The sequence below is a fragment of the Canis lupus genome, chromosome 11, assembly GCF_048164855.1.
Source record: "Canis lupus baileyi chromosome 11, mCanLup2.hap1, whole genome shotgun sequence".
Lineage (NCBI taxonomy): Eukaryota > Metazoa > Chordata > Mammalia > Carnivora > Canidae > Canis > Canis lupus.
Genome location: NC_132848.1, coordinates 9,097,102 through 9,113,937, shown reverse-complemented (window position 1 = coordinate 9,113,937; position 16,836 = coordinate 9,097,102). Strand labels below are relative to the sequence as shown.

The 16,836-nt window shown below is 37.4% G+C and overlaps 1 protein-coding gene and 1 long non-coding RNA gene across 33 annotated transcripts in view; one reads left to right on the top strand and one right to left on the bottom strand.

Moving 5' to 3' along the window:
* The window catches only part of LOC140642469 (uncharacterized), a 120,046-nt gene that overhangs the window by 67,919 nt on the left and 35,291 nt on the right, over positions 1 to 16,836 (bottom strand). For 4 of the 5 annotated variants that reach the window (XR_012038889.1, XR_012038886.1, XR_012038888.1 and 1 more), the window contains 2 exons: positions 10,000 to 10,135; positions 7,632 to 7,800 (listed from right to left, as the gene is read on the bottom strand). This is a non-coding gene — a long non-coding RNA (uncharacterized lncRNA). The remainder of the gene's footprint in view (positions 1 to 7,631; positions 7,801 to 9,999; positions 10,136 to 16,836) is intronic. The other variant, XR_012038887.1, reaches the window with a different exon arrangement.
* The window catches only part of C11H12orf56 (chromosome 11 C12orf56 homolog), a 112,722-nt gene that overhangs the window by 63,742 nt on the left and 32,144 nt on the right, over positions 1 to 16,836 (top strand). For all 28 annotated transcript variants that reach the window (XM_072843103.1, XM_072843107.1, XM_072843094.1 and 25 more), the window contains 4 exons: positions 3,755 to 3,899; positions 8,470 to 8,576; positions 9,281 to 9,370; positions 15,442 to 15,565. In XM_072843103.1, coding sequence (XP_072699204.1) covers positions 3,755 to 3,899; positions 8,470 to 8,576; positions 9,281 to 9,370; positions 15,442 to 15,565 — 466 coding nt within the window. The remainder of the gene's footprint in view (positions 1 to 3,754; positions 3,900 to 8,469; positions 8,577 to 9,280; positions 9,371 to 15,441; positions 15,566 to 16,836) is intronic.

Here is a 16,836-nt window from a genome sequence, read left to right as displayed (position 1 = left end):
TAACTTTGTATATGTGACTTGAAATTTATCCTTGGAGGTCAGAAAGGAGAGTTCTACTACTAGCTTGACTCAGGGAAAGCATATTTCTTGCATAGTTAATTCCTGAAGGCAACATATTTAAGATGCAGTGATTTAAAATGCACTGCGAGGAATGCAGTAATATGTACAAGATATACAAGACAGGTCTTTGCCCGCAAGGGACCTTCAGTTTGTTTGTTTATTTACTTATTTATTTTCTTTTGGGGGGGACCTTCAGTTTAAAAGGAGTAAATACTGTTTGGGTTTTCAAATTAGAAGTCTGTCACCAATGTGAGTTCTGTAACCTCACATGCATGGATAGGGACCACTGTGATCATATACACAATGCTTCTGAGATAAGATATGATAAGCCTTTTCCAGCTGTAAAGCACTATATGAATGTATTATTTATATAAAATACCCAGAAAAATGAAAAAATACTGGAAAAATAGAGCTTATCATTAGATCCAGAATCCTTCTTGCCACACTATTTGGGTGAATTTGTTTCCTAGCTGATGAAAATATATCCATTAAAAATAACGTAAAACTTCCCCTTATTCCGAAATCGAATTATGAATGGAGTCTTCTGCCACTAGATTTTTTATTATTTAAATTAGCCAAATAAAGTTTATCATCTATGTAAAAATATTCTCTGAATAGTCAAAGAAACTGCAACTATATATGACTTCCATATAGAAATAAAGACTTTTTAAAAAAGATTTTATTTATTCATGAGAGACACAGAGAGAGGCAGAGACACAGGCAGAGGGAGAAGCAGGCTCCATGCAGGGATCCTGACGTAGGACTCGATCCCGGGTCTCCAGGATCACGCCCTGGGCAGAAGACAGGCACTAAACCACTGAGCCACTGATCCTGAAATACAGACTCTTGAATCTAACTTGTATTTTTGATGTATGTGAGACCTCAACTTATGTGTGAATTGATTTTTATTTTTTTAGAAGATTCATTTATTTGAGAGAGAGAGAGAGGGAGAACACAAAGGGAGAGGGAGAAGCAGACTCTCCCCACTGAGCAGAGAGCCCAATACAAGGCTCTATCCCAGTACCCCAAGACCATGACCCGAGCCAAAGGCAGATGCTCAACTGACTGAGCCACCCAGGAGCCCGTAAATTGATTTTTAGTATAAAGAAATTAGTGTATTTTTTTCTTATGAAATTTTTAAAAAATTTATTTTAAAATTTTATTTTTAGTTTTTTTTTTTTTTAAAGAATTTATTTATTTATTCATGAGAGACACAGAGACAGAGGCAGAGATACAGGCAAAGGGAGAAGCAGGCTTCTTGCAGGGAGCCTGATGCAAGACTCAGTCCCAGGACCCCAGGCTCACGACCTGAGCCCAAGGTAGATGCTCAACTATGGAGTCACCTAGGTGCCCCTTTAATTTATTTTTAATTTTTTAAAAAAGATTTTATTTGAGAGAGAGAGCGAGCAGATGCAAGAGCAGAGGGAAGGGCAGAGGAAGGGCCAGAGCCCAGGCTCTTGCTGAGCTTGGAGCCTACCTCTGGGCTCCATCCCAGGACCCTGAGACCATGATCCAGGCCAAAGTCAGATGCTTAACTGCCTGAGCCACCCAGGTACCTGTTTTAATCTTTTTGAAAGAAAAGTTTGGTATTATAGTCTATTATCACAGGTGCCAAAAGATAAAAAATTGTTTCTATATAGATTGCAGCAAATTGCTGATTAATAGGAAAAATAGGAAAGTCAATTTGAAAGTAAATCTGCTGGTATTCTTTCTCAGCTTGTGCTTTTCTAAGCTCATCAGTTTCTGAAAACTACATTTCTGCTATTTTTGGAGTTCTCAGAGAATAGAGAAATTTTATAGTTATTTTTTAAGTGAAATGGGAATGTAATTAGCAGTGGATGTATAGGGATGTGGGATCTCAAAGCTCATTCCTATTTTATTTAGAAGTCATTTATTAAATACTGTGTGCTACGCACATACTAAAGTATCAAAACAACGGGATAGGTACTATCATCCTCTCCATTTTACATTTGGGAAATCGAGGCACAGATAGACTAGGTAACTTGCCCATGGTAATTACTCAGCTGAATAGAGGCAGATCTAGAACTCTATAGCCTGTCTGATCCCCGTGTTTAATAATCATGTTTCTCTGCCTCTGTGACTCTTATCATGGAATTCTTAATGATCATTTCTCTTCCAGGGTCTCCAGTGGAAAAGAGACTCTTTTTCAGGAAGTCTTAATGTTTTTGTTAATAAGAGAGGCTCATTGATTGGATAGAGGAGAACATCTTAGATTTTTTTAGATAAAGGGGGAGGTAGTGGGCAAGAGCCAAGATTCCAGATACTAGTATTGGGATAAATGGTCGGTATCAAGGTTTATGGAGTACGTAGCAAGAATATTTTTGATTCAAGTTGGAAATTCTAGGAAGTTTCCATCAACCTACACAAAACATGAGATATCTCTCCTATCATTACTTCACACCCCTTTTTCTTTCTATTTTTTTAACGTAGGCTCCATGCCTAATGTGGGGCTTGAACTCATGACTCTGAGATCAAGAATCACATATTCTATCAACTGAGACAGCCAGGCGCCCCTGCACCCTGCTTACAGGTTACTTAACCTTTCTAATATCCTATAAATGCAACAGTAATTCCCAGCTCTGCCCCCTTAGTGGGACTGAATGAGCCAGTCCATGAAAAGTACGCAGGACAAGCACACAAATCACAACAATGGGGCAAAAGAGGATTAGCGTGATATATAAGAAGTGTGGAAAAAGTGCTACAGTAGAGGTTCCCCATTCATGGAGGAATTAGGGAAAGCTTTAAGGGGAAAGTATTTCTCTTTTCAGCAAAGCTAGCTTTTCCTGAACTGTGGAACACACACGGGTCAGTGAGAAGGGATGAATACATTTGGTACTCTGACATGGCAGGAAATAACTTTGACTTCCATAGTGGAAAAGTAATTCCTTTTCCAACTAGTCCAATCTCATTAGGGAGAACCTCTCAGCTTGGTGCCAAAAGTGGCAGCTCTCTAACACATGCTCAGCTGCCTTTTTGTCAAAGAGAGAGCAGGCCTCAGGCTTAGAATGTGGTGCATCAACTTAGAATTGTGTTGCTTCCATGCCATTTTTACAATTATCTGCTATTTATGGCACATGATACTGGTTCCCGGGGCACCTGGATGGCTCAGTTGGTTAAGTGTCTGACTCTTGGTTTCAGCTCAGGTCACATGACCTCAGGGTCCTGGGATCACTGGTCAGTTCCAGTTGGCTTGAGACTCTCTCCCTCTCCATTTGCCTCTCCTCACTGCTTGTGTGTATGCTTGCTCTCTCTCTCTTAAGTAAAATCTTAGATAAATAAACTACTCTATGCACACACAAAAAGTGAGTTAAAGAAAAAATATTAAGCAAATAGTATTACATATGGTCCCTGCAGTATGGTAAATGGTATGTGAACAAACTCTGAGCTAGGCTATGAAAGAGGGACAAGTTTCCTAGAGACACTGAGAGAATTCCTGATATGGTGGATACAGCTTGAGTAAAGGGGCATGGGGGAAAATACGTCTGGAGAGTAATAAACAGTTCAATCTGGGGAAAGCAAGGTTCATTACTAATGAGTAGTAAAGCTAGAAGCACAAAATATATTAAAATTCCATTAGTAATAAAGTTTTACAACTTGTCAAAATCATTGATATTTCTCAACTGCTATTTATCATCATTTTTTTACATGGAAGTTTTTTCTTGTGTTTCCGTAGATCTGAGGAGAAAATTAAGCACTTCAGTCAACTTAAATCTGAACTTTTTCTTAAAGACAATACTTTGCAGAAGATACTTTGTTTAATTACGGAACTCAAAGTAGCAGCCCAGAAAAACTTCATTCTAAAACGACTGTTCTGGAAAGTAGGTGGTTTGTTTTACTTTTAATCTTTGAAACTTGTTCCACCTGTTTACCAAATGCAGCATAATCAGGCATAAAGTAAAATACAAATAAATGTCTTGTATTCAGAGGCTGTATTTTATTTTAGAGAGAGAGGGCATGAGTAGAGTGGGAGTGCGCAGAGGGAGAGGGAGAGAGAATCCATTAGCAGACTCCATGCTGAGCGTGAAGCCAGAAGTCAAAATCAAAAGTCAGACTCTCAAAAAACAAAAACAAAACAAAACAAAACAAAACAAAACAAAACAAAAAAAACAAAAGTCAGAATCTCAAAAGACTGAGCCACTGAGGCACCCTGATGGAAGATATATTTTAAAATGCTGACTAAATTTAATGCAATCCTGACTCAGTACTTGAAATGTTGTGATGTAATCAATAACGTGTATGTGTGTGTTGGAGGGGAGGTGAGCAAAGAGGAGAATGGTAGCAAAAAGATAGTACCTTACATGAGTTGGGTTTCAAGTCAGAGAGAGATGATTGGAGGGGAAGCTTCTGGCATGCAAGATGTATGAGTACAGTGAGATGAAAAAGTAGATTTCAAGAAGATTTAGCTTCAGGTATCCCTACAATAAAAATAAAATGGAAAAAAATTATTTTTGAGTGTAGGACTGTTATTTTTAAAAAGGTGATTCTTGGGGAGTCAAAGCAACCTAGCTCTCTTACTCAGCAAGTTACAGACTTACTCTGTAAGACTACGTAGTTTCAGGTGAAGGTGAAGGTATTCAGAAGCCCCAGTGAGTACTGGTGTGGAGCTAATGAGGCTTAAGGGAGGAGGGGAGCTCATGATGATGGCTATGCATCGTATCCTAATTCTGGCCAGTGGTCTCATGGATGGCAACATTTTATTGAGCAGCTGTAAAGTGCACAGGTTCCTCAAACATACAAGACAGTCCTGGCCACTTCTTAGGATTCTAAGTGCTTCACATGTAGGATGACCAACCATCTGGGTTTGCCCAGACTTAGGTGACCAATTGTCCCAGTTTCACTAGGACTGAGGAAATTTGCAGGATATGGGACTATCAGTAGAAAAACTAGGACTATCCCAAGTAAACTGGGATGGTGGAGCACCCTAATTAGAGGGCATATTAGCTACATAGAATAGTATGTTAAATGTCCCATAACACTGTCACAGGTAATGATGATGTTGTGCTACATAGCCTAAAAATGGAAATGGAGTTCATGTGGAAAGACTAAGGAAATTGGTATTATACCCCACCCACATATTCTTCTCTGGTCCATCCCACACTTGGTATCAGTTTAATCTGTAACTGATTGTATGATCTTGCTGGCTTTCCCTACTAAGTACAAACACTTTGGCTTTAGCATTTAAGGCTCTCCACCAATGACCTCTGTCACAGATTCCAAATCTGGACAGGCATAGCCTTTATTTTAGCAAGGTGGGTTTTCAGGAAGGGGCCAACATCTATATAGGGCAGGCACAGGATGAACTAATCCAGCTGTAGATGCTTCCAGGGAAGGCACCGTCCTCGAGGCTGAGAGTGATCCCTACATCATATACAAAATGAAAGATCAGGGCATTCCAGCATGTGGGTGGATTTCACCCAAACGTCTGCACAAACCTTTGGTACCGGGAAGATCTGATTGTTTAGTTTGGCAATAGGGCATTCATGGAATGTGGAGTTGAGAAGGTGACCAGGATATAAAGGTTGTTAAGAGTAAATCCAGTAGCAGAGAGAAGATTGGCAAGGGTCTTAGCACAGGGCCCAGAGAAGTCTACTTAGATAACATGGGACACAATCATGGGGTTGGATTTAAAGCAGGTGGTGAGGTAGGAGCACTGAGGTACCTCCCACAGGTTAGACTAGGAAGAAGGGTGTTAGTGTTGAATACTAGAGTATTGGTCTGGAGGCCATTTAAGCGTCTCCAATCTTAAAATGGGCCCGATGCAAGTAGCCTTGGCTGTGGAGCAAAAGAAAGATGTAGAGAAAGAGAATGAAGCTAGACCTAACCACTCAACCCCACACACTTCATTGTTTTCACCTCTTTCCTCAAGAAGCTCCAGCCACGTGGATGACTCAAACACCCTGTCCTTTCCAGCCCCTCATTGTTTTCCACTGCTGTTCCCTATCTCTAGGCTGTTTCTTCTTCCATTTTCTCCTGTTAAAATCCTACCCATTCATCATGGCTCAGATAAAATACTGTTCATTTTTAAAAAATTAAGATTGTATTTATTTTTTTGAGAGAGGCAGAGAGAGCAACAGAGATAGCAAGAAAGAGCATGAGCAGGGGGGAAAGGGAGAAGCAGACTCCCCACTGAGCAGGGAGCCCGATGCAGGACTTGATCCCAGGACCCTGGATCATGACCTGAGCCAAAGGCAGACGCTCAACCACTGAGCCACCCAGGCTCCCCTATCTTAACCATTTTTAAATATATGGTCCAATGGTATTAAGACGGTACATTATATTGTTGTGCACCCATCTCCAGAACTCTTTTCATCTTGCAAAACTGAAACTATACTCATTAAATAATAATTCCCCATTCACGTCTTCCCCCAGCCCCTGGCAATACCATTCTTCTTTCTGCTTCTATGAGTTTAACTTCTCTAAATATCTCATGTAAGTGGGATCACCCAGTGATTTTTATTACTGGCTTATTTCACTTAGCATGTCTTCCAGATTTATCAATGTTGTAGCATGTGCCAAAATTTGCTTTCTTTTTAAGGCTGAATAATATTCCATTGTATGTATATACCACATTTTGCTTATCCCATTCTCCACTGATGGATACTTGCATTGCTTCCACATTTAAGCTATTGTGGATATTACCATTTTGAATATGGGTGTGTAAATATGAGACCTTGCTTTCAGTTCTTTTGGCAGTGTACCCAGAAGTGGGATTGCTGAATCATATGGTAATTTTCTTATTTTTTGAGGAACCACCATGCTGTTTTCCACAGTGGCAGTACCATCGTACATCCCCACCAACAGTGCATACAGGTTCTAGTTTTCTCACATCCTTGTCAACACTTGTTTTCTCATTTTTTGAGTTTTGACTTGCCTTTCCCTAATGATTAGTGATTAGTGATGTTGAGTATTTTTTCATGTGCTTATTGGCATATGTACATCTTCTTTGGAGAAATTACTGGGATATAACTTACATATAATAAAATGTACTCACTTTTAGGGTTCAGTTTAAAGAGTTTTGGCAAACGTATATACCTATAGAACCATCACCCCAATCAAGATTTAGAATCCTTCTATCACCCCAAAGGGCTACCTCAGACTCTTTGGCAGGCCGTTTCCTCCCATCCCTGGCCCCAGGCAATTTTTGTGCTTTCTGTCACTGTAGATTAGTTTTACCCGTCCTAGAATTCCACTTACCCAGAACTGTACACCATGTACTCTTTTGTGTTGGCTTCTTTTGGCATAATAGTTTAGAGATTTCTCCATGTTGTTGCAGTTTGGTGGAAGATATTTTACGAGTGGGAGATCACCATAGTAACTCATAAATTTATTAAGCACTTAGGATGAGCTGAGCATCATTCAGGCTTTACAAATGCTATCTTATTTAACCCCATCAGGTGACATTAACTCCATTTTAGACATAAATTGAGTCACAGAGTATGTAAGTAATTTGCCAGATATCATATAGCTAATCAGTGGCAGAGCTTGGATGTGAACTCAAAGAGCCTGGCACCAGGGTTAGTGTATAAAGCCACCACACTGTGCTTACTTACCAGAAGCCTGGATGAACGGCAGCTCTTCTGAGAGGGCCTGAATATCCTGCTCCTTCTCCTCTCTCCACTTGCCATCCTTACCCTCTTCTCCAGCCATATCACTTACGTAAAGGTACACAGAATACCTCTCTAAACAAAGAGTTTAATTTGTGACTAGTAAACAAAAGTCCTGAGGAAAAAATGAATAAGAGAGGAAAAGAAAAAAGACGCAATTACATATTTCTCATTAGTGCCAACTTGCCTGATTTCATGGGCCAGTGCTTATTTCATGCTCGATTTATCTCATGAGACTGCACAGAAGCCCGGAAAAACTGCTTCCTGCACTCTTAAGTTAGTGTTTATTTTGTCATTAGAGATGGCAATCCACATTACCACTGTATTAAGAGAATTATTAGTATCATTCTTCACTATCTTCATTAGGCCATACCAGTACTGTGCATTTGCTTTTAGGTTAGCAAACATTCAAAAAGTGTTTTTCTAGCCATTATTCATTGTATCCTCACAAAGGCCAAGGTACTTTGGAAAGCCAGGAGTTATAGTAGACTCCATTTAACATATGATTCCCAGGTAACTGAATGACAATGCCTTGACCGTAGAACCTGCCGTATAACCCCCCCCCCGCCCCCCGCCTTTAGCTCTGGCTCTGTTCACCAGGACAGTGGTCTCCTGGATATAAGTAAAAGTGTTTTCAATTTGGGTTATGCTAATAGTAATGAGAGATACTATAATTCAGTTTATCCCCAGACAATAAATAATTTATTCATATTTTTATTACGTAAAGATAGAGTTTTACCAACTGATACCTAATTACCATCTTCTTTCCTGCTTGCTTTCACAGACCAGTGATCTTTTCTATTTCCTAGTGAATAAACTTCATGAATACTTGCCAGAGTCCAAGGATAAGAGCACACTTCAAAATAAGAGCCAAAGGGCTGATGAGCTGGTGTAAGTACTAACTGGATAATCATAGATTTTTCTTCCCCTAGGGTGTTAAAGATAAATGGAAGGCAGTGGACAAAATATATATTGTATTAATGATTAATGGTGCTGCAAGTTTTGCTTCACATAGATTTTTAAAAAGAGCATTCATTTTGTTCTACTTTTGGGGGGAAGGGAAAGGGAGAGCTGAAATCTGGAGTCAGACACTTAATCAACTGAGCCACCCAGGCAACCCTGTTCTACTTTTTAAAGAAAGGCTACGTAAGAAACTAGTAATATTCGTTGTTCCAAAAGGGAACAAAAATGGGTGTCTGAAGGAAAGACACCTTTCACTGTATTCCCTTTTTTACCTTTGAAATTTTGAGCCAAATATTACCTACTTGAAAAAGATAAAATTATTAAAAATAATTTTAAAATAGTGTCTGATTATCAAAAAAATTAAGGACAAAAAAACAATATGAAAATGACTTCTAATCCTGACATTCAGCTATTAACTAATTCATTCAACAAATATTGTTGAGTGTTTACTACGTAGCTATCACAGTGTAGGCAGGCACTCGATGTTGACAATTTAATATACAGAATTTCCTTCCCATATATTTTTGTATATAGGTATCTGAGAGCATTTCTATCAAGGATTACTAATTTTGTGAAATTCTGAACTTGTAATGCAATCATGCCACTTCCATGCTTTTTTCTTTGTTTTCTAGAGCATGCATTGAAATTATACAGACTCTGGGACTGATGTTCAGAGAAACAGAAACTGAGTCATCGCGCCTGAACACATTGGCAGCTAAGAAGTAAGGTCTTCTAGAAGACATTGGGACCTTGTAGTTGCAACCCAAGACTACTCTACTGAGTGTCTTCCAAAACTCATAGCTCTCTTACTTCTCTGTTCAATCCCCCTGGAAATATCTTAAACTCTTTCTCTCCACTTCCTTCTGGATGAGCAGATTGATTGGCACATAGTGAGTTCTGTCTCTCTGGATTTTTAAGGGCACAAAGATCGTCTTAGCATGTTATCTTCTGTCATTGTCTGGTGAACTTGAAAAGCACCAAATGCCCCATAAGACATTAAAAGCCAGGGTTCTCTACTAGAATTTTACAGAGTACTCTTATACCCACATAACAGAAAGTTTACATTGCAAAGGCAGGAATATAGTAGTTTCATTTAATATATAATTGTGTGACTTTGAACTGAATGCTAGTGGGGGGGTTTATCAACATATAAAGTAAGCTGCTATAATAAAGATATGCAAAAATATATGGCCTACAGAAGATAGAAATTTACATCTTTTTTACATACTTGTCCAAAGTAGATAGCCACGCTTTCTTCCACAAAATCAGCCAGAGACCTAGGTTCCTTCCCTTTTGTTGCTCTGACATCTTTTACTATGCTATCCCTTCCCCATGGTTGAAGCAGACTGACCTTTGTGACTTCATTAAATCCTGTGGGATGCAGGAAGAGAAGGAGAAGGAAGCAAATTTTCTTTTTAAGAGAGGCATGTAAGACTTTTCTGCTCATATTCCTTTGATGAGAACTTTAGGCGTATGCCCATATATAGCTGCAAGAGAAGTTAAATGTGTCTGTAGTTGCATGGCTCTATACCTAGCTAAACTTTAGATGGTGATAGGAACACCTGTTACTAAAAGGAAGAATGAAAGAATGTATAGTAGGAGGACAATAGCATTCTTTGCCACAGGAAGTATGTGTTTGCATATTTTACATGAACTTTTTATATGATTTATGGACTATGAATTACATCCTGGGCCAGTGTTCTGACTATAATCTTAATCTCCACCCCCCCCCCCACCATTTATCTAAAATTTCTGTATTAGGGGCACCTGGGTGGCTCAGTCAATTAAGCAGCTGCCTTCAGGTCATGTCATGATCCCAGGATTCTGGGACTAAGCCCCGTGTTGGGCTCCCTGCTCACAGGAGAGCCCGCTTCTCTCTTTCTCTCTGTTGCTCCCCTTACTTATGCTCTCTCTCTTTCTCTCTGTCAAATAAATAAATAAAATCTTTTAAAAAAGAAAATAAATTTTCTGTATTAAAGGTGGAAGGAAAATGAAGGCCATAGGCTCTAAAACATTTGAGCTTGGGAGAAGAATAAGAACTTTTAGTAATGTTTGTCCTGGCTTTTTATTAGAGAACTTTACAAGTGAATTTCAATGATAATTGCTATGTGCCAGGGACTATGGGCATACTATGCTATATACCAGGAGGGTCAGACATTTCTATAAAGGGCCACAAACATTTTTGACTTTTCAGGCCATATAGTCTCTGTTGCAGCTACTCAACTTTGCCACTGCAGCATAAAAACAGTCACAGACAATTTATAAATCAATGGGCACAGCTCTGTTCCAACAAAGCTTTATTTATAAAAACGGACTCTGGGCTATTTGGCCTACAGGCCATAGTTTGTTGACCTCTGCTTTACAGCAAACAAGGAAGATACACTCTATTATTTCTCTGAATACTTTTTTCTTTTTTAAATATTTTATTTTTTTAAAGTAATCTCAACACCCAGAGTGGGATTTGAACTTATAACCCTGCAATCAAGAGTTGCGTGCTCTACCGACTGAGCCAGTCAGATGCCTCCTCTGTATACTTCTTTATGCAGTTGATAGTACTATTTCCTCAATCTCCACGACAGAAATTCAAGATTACTTCTTATATTTCTATCTTACTATACTGAATTAATGCTGAATCATATTACCCTTTTTGTCTACCATTAAGTCCCTACCTCTCTCTATCTGAGCTGAGAAACCACCATTCTTACTAAACTCTGCTGTTTTAATTATTCTGTCTTAACTTGGTTTGGCCACAACAGCTCTATGATAGCCTCTTTCCTTCCTGATATGACTAGCTCTTTTCATATATTTCTTTTTTTTTTTTTAATTTTTTATTTATTTATGATAGTCACAGAGAGAGAGAGAGAGAGAGGCAGAGACACAGGCAGAGGGAGAAGCAGGCTCCATGCACTGGGAGCCCGATGTGGGATTCGATCCCGGGTCTCCAGGATCGCGCCCTAGGCCGAAGGCAGGCGCCAAACCGCTGCGCCACCTAGGGATCCCTCTTTTCATATATTTCAATGCATATGTTATATTGCTGTAATAGAGTCTGGTTGTAATATATTCAGCCAATTTTGATATGCATAGTGTCATGTTACCCGTAGCCTTAACTAGCACAGTTAATGTCTAATATAACTGCATTAGTCTTCTATTACCCTGTAACAAATTACTACAAACTCAGGGGCTTAAAACAATACAAATTGTTTATCCCACAGTTTCTGTGGATCAGGCAATCTGGGCATAGCTCAGTTGGATCATCTTGCTCTGGTTATCACAAATGGCAGTCAAGGTGTCGACTGAATTTGTGTCTCATCTGAGGCTTGAGGGTCATCTTTCAAGCTCATTTGGGTTTTTTTTGTTTTTTTTTTTTGGCAGAATTAATTTCTTCATAGCTATAAACTCATGATAGCCTGCTTTTTGGCAGGAGACTATCTCTGAGCTCAGAAAAGGCCTAAGCATTCTTTGAAGAGCTCAATTGGATAATCAGGCTCACCCAGGATAATCTCCCTTTGATTAACTCAAAAGTCAACAAATTAGGAACGTTAATTATATATGCAAAATCTCCTTACCTTTCTCATCTAACATAACATGATCACGAAAGTAATAGCCTCATATATTCACAGGTCCTGCTCATACTTAAAGGAAAGGGATTATATAGGGTATATATACCAGGGGGCAAAAATCTTGGGGCCATATTAGAATTCTGCATATCAAAATAACAAAGACCGAGTTATGAGACCATGAGTTTGCCTTTCAAAGTCTCTATATATTAGAAAATATTTTGCAATGCATTCAAAATTCTCCCATTGGAAATGACAATCTAAACAATGAAAGTATCAAAACTGTTGACACTATTTTTAAAGGCTGTGATGTCAATCCTATAGTAAGTCTTTTATTTTGGGGATGAAACTACTATTTTGATTAAAATTTCTTCTATTATTGACCTAGTGGATTTTAAATAGCGTTGGCAGAAGGAGTAGATTTAAAATTAAATTCCATGTGAGCAAATAAAAAAGCATTTAATCATTTCAGCATTTCCCTCTTTTTTCATAAGTAGAGATTTTATTAGCTCAGCTCAGTTCACTGTGTTCTTCCTGAAATGTGCCATAAACCCATTCGTATTTTAATACTCATATGGTTGAATTCATGTATCATCACAGCAAGTGTCCCAGAATTTGAAAGTTCCTTCCCTTAACTCTGGATTATATGATACTCTGCAAAGAAGCTGTTGCTGAAAATAAAGGACCTTAATTAAATAGAACAGTAGTAAATGGAATGTCATTTCAAACTTAGTATCAGGAAAAGCTTCTAAATGGAATGTTTTGTTGATTTTGGAAGGGTCTTTTTTTATTTTTTTTTAATTTTTATTTATTTATGATAGTCACAGAGAGAGAGAGAGAGAGAGAGAGAGAGAGAGAGAGGCAGAGACACAGGCAGAGGGAGAAGCAGGCTCCATGCACCGGGAGCCCAATGTGGGATTCGATCCCGGGTCTCCAGGATCACACCCCAGGCTGAAGGTGGCGCTAAACCGCTGCGCCACCCAGGGATCCCTGGAAGGGTCTTTTAAAATAAGATTGGCTATTTTAAAGTAGCCTGAATAAAACATTAACAAATATCGTGTAGGACATATCCTGCTTTTTTGAGAAGTGTGATGACATGACTCTTCTTTTGCAGATATGAGAACTGACTTGCTTTTTCAGTTGGAGAAAGGAAGGGATTTTATTTTTATTAAAATTTTGGTTAATCATGAACTTTCAAAAAAATTTTATTTATTTATTTATTTATTTATTTATTTATTTATTTATTAAATCATTAACTTCTAATCATGGTAATGATTTAAGTGATTGTAAAAAGATTAGGAAGCCTCAATTATTGCTAAATAGGGATTGTTTGTAGTTTCTTTTATTCCATTATGAAGAGAATGCTAATGGTTATAGAGGATTTATATATAGTCCTATCTATAAATTCTTTTACTATTCCCATCTGTCAAAGCTACTCTGATACTATCTTTGGTTAGGCAACGGATTTTCCTAGTGGTCCGCCTTCAGCTCCTTTACAACTATACATAGATTGCATGACAAATATGAAGATGGTGTTGCCAAACCCCATTCCTCAGGATCCTTAATTTGGAGTGTGATTTTTTTCTCTTTATTTTCAAGTAATAGGGTATATTATTCCAACATATAGTAACAATTTAAATGAGTTATTAGTGTAGGTTAATGGGTAGTACACTGGTTTTGAAAGCAAAAGACTTAAAAAGTAATATTAGTTTTATTAACTAATAGCTAGTAGTCTTCAGTGGAACAGTAAACCTCTCAAATGCTTTGTTAAAAATGAGTTCCATTCTCTTTTTTTTTTTCTTTTTTGCACTGCTGTTGAGAATATAAATTGGTGCAACCACTCTGGAAAACAGTATGGAGGTTCTTCAAAAAACTAAAAATATAAGTATCATATCCAGTAATTCTATTTCTGGATAGTCATCCAAAGAAAATAAAAACACTAATCTAAAAAATTACATGCAGTCCTATGTTTACTGCAACATTATTTACAATAGCCAAGATATGGAAGCCACCTAAATATCCACTGATAGATGAATGGATAAAAAAGATATTGTGTATATACACAATAGAATATTACTTAGCTATAAAATAGAATAAAATCTTGCTATTTGTGACAATATGGATGGGCTTAGAGGGTATTATCCTAAGAGAAGTAAGTCAAAGACAAATACCATATGATTTCACTTATATGTGGAATCTAAAAAACAAAGCAAAAAAATAACAACAAAAGGAGAAACTGACTCATAAATACGGAGAACAAACAAGTGATTGCCAAATGGCAGGGGGATGAGGGGATGGGAAAAATAGGTAAAAGGGGATTAAGAGGTACAAATTTCCAATTATAAAATAGGAAAGTCATGGGGATGAAAAGTATGGGATAGGGAATATAGTTAATCATGTAATAGCTTTGTATGGTGACAGATGGTAACTATACTTATCGTGGTAAGCATTTGATAATGCATATAATTGTTGAATAACTATCTTATACACCTGAAACTAGTATGTCAACTATATTTCAATTAAAAAATTTAAAAAAGCATTTTAGGAAATGCTTCATACAAAAGTTTCTTTGTCCTGGAGATATACAGTGCATGCGAGCATATTAAAGCTTCTGAGAAGTCTAATAGTATAGATATCTCATGAATTTGGTTTAACTAAGTATTTCCTCTATCTCTTTCAATCACAATCTATTTTGACTATAATACTGCCTGGAATTAGTAGCCCATAAAAAGCCCTTTGGGGGAAAAAAGAGCCTTGAAATCACCCAAATTTCCGTTAAGTCCAGACTTACCAAGCTTTCTAAGCTATGTGAACTTGTAGAGCTATACTTGCTTTGAGGGGTGCCTGGTTGGCTCAGTCTGTTAAATGACTGACTCTTGATTTTGGCTCAGGTCATGATTTCAGGGTCATGAGATTGAGCCCCTTGTCAGGCTATGTGCTGGGTGTGGAGCTTGCTTAAGATTCTTTGTCCCTCTGCCCCTCCCACTCCTGCTCTCATGCTTTCACACACTCTTAAAAAAACAAAACAACTTGCTTTGAGTCAAAAGATCAAGAAATCGTATTTTTCACTTAAATGTCTTATCACTACTTAGTTAATTGTTTGCATGTCCAGGAATTCAAAAATTCAGTCAAGAATAGTTTGCAGTGGTTTATACTTGTATTATTCAATGTCTGCAAACTTGGCTTTATTGTTTTCAAACTTTATTCATTAATTGCCTTTTATTTATTTTTTTTAGGGGAATATTGTTTAATCTTCTGGTAATTTTAATTAGTGAACCTCAGATTCCAAAATCTTGTCCTGTGTTTGATATCCAGTTGGTGGCTGATTCAACTTTAGTTGAGATGTCTTTTGATGCTGAGGTGAGATGAGAATTTTGTGGTAGACTAAATATAACATATAAGGGTACCCTGGCTTCCTGTTTTCTAATGTGGACCATGACATTGTAGAATACAGAAATATAATTAAATCGAAGAGTAAATTTTGCCATTAACCTCAAAACTTAGATACCCATTATCAATATTCATACATCCATTTTAGGGACACCTGGGTGGCTCAGTGGTTGAGTGTCTCCCGGACTCCTGGGATCAATTCCTGCATTGGGCTCCTTGCGTGAAGCCTGCTTCTCCCTCTGCCCATGTCTCTGCCTCTCTGTCTCTCATGAATAAATAAAATCTTTAAAACTAATAATATATCCATTTTATATGTTTTAAACTATGAATACTAAGGAAAATGATTAGTATTCAGTATGCATTAAATAAATCTGTTTATGTCTCTATACAAAATATTTATGTGTATGTAATTCTACATTAGGAGTCTAATAGTAAAAAACACTGTCTTTAAGAGATTTTAGGGTTAACTCTCTTGCAGTTTACCATCCCTTTTATATATCTAAGTAGTGCAAACTCAGTGAGAATTATTTTTTTTCCTAAGGTTTTACTAATACATTAGAAATATCAGACTACCGAAAAAGCACATATTCTGAGAATAAATCAGCTTATTAGTTTATTTTGAGCAGAACAACACAGAATTCTTTTAAAGGATGGGATATGATTAAATAGTTCTTTAAAAATTTTTTTTGATTAGATACTTCTTAAACATACAATTAGCATTATGTTTTAGAAAACTCTTAAATTTATTCATTCATTTAATAATATTTATTGTAACTCTATTATGAGCTAAACAGTATGGTAGGCAGTGGGGTCCAAACAAGAAGCAAAACAGACACAACCTCTGCCCTCATCGGTTTATAGTTTGGTTAGAGAGACAGGTCTTAATTAAACATAAAATGAATATGAGAATATAATAGAATATTATAGATATTCACAAATATAATATTCATACATATGAATATTAGAGAAATATATAAAAATTCATATTCATTCTGGTTAGAGATGTTAAACATAACACAAATATTCATACATATGAATATTATAGAAATAGTAATTTCTATATATTCAAATATACGAGTATTATAGATTACATGGAGTATCTATGATACCATTTTCAACAGTGGAGTAAGTAGATTAGGGATTAAAGAGTGGGATGGAAGTAAAACTCAGGCCGGGCTAAGAAGCTAGTGCTGTAGTCCAGGTGAGAAGTGATATAGGCCAGAGTGAAGCTCTCCACCCCC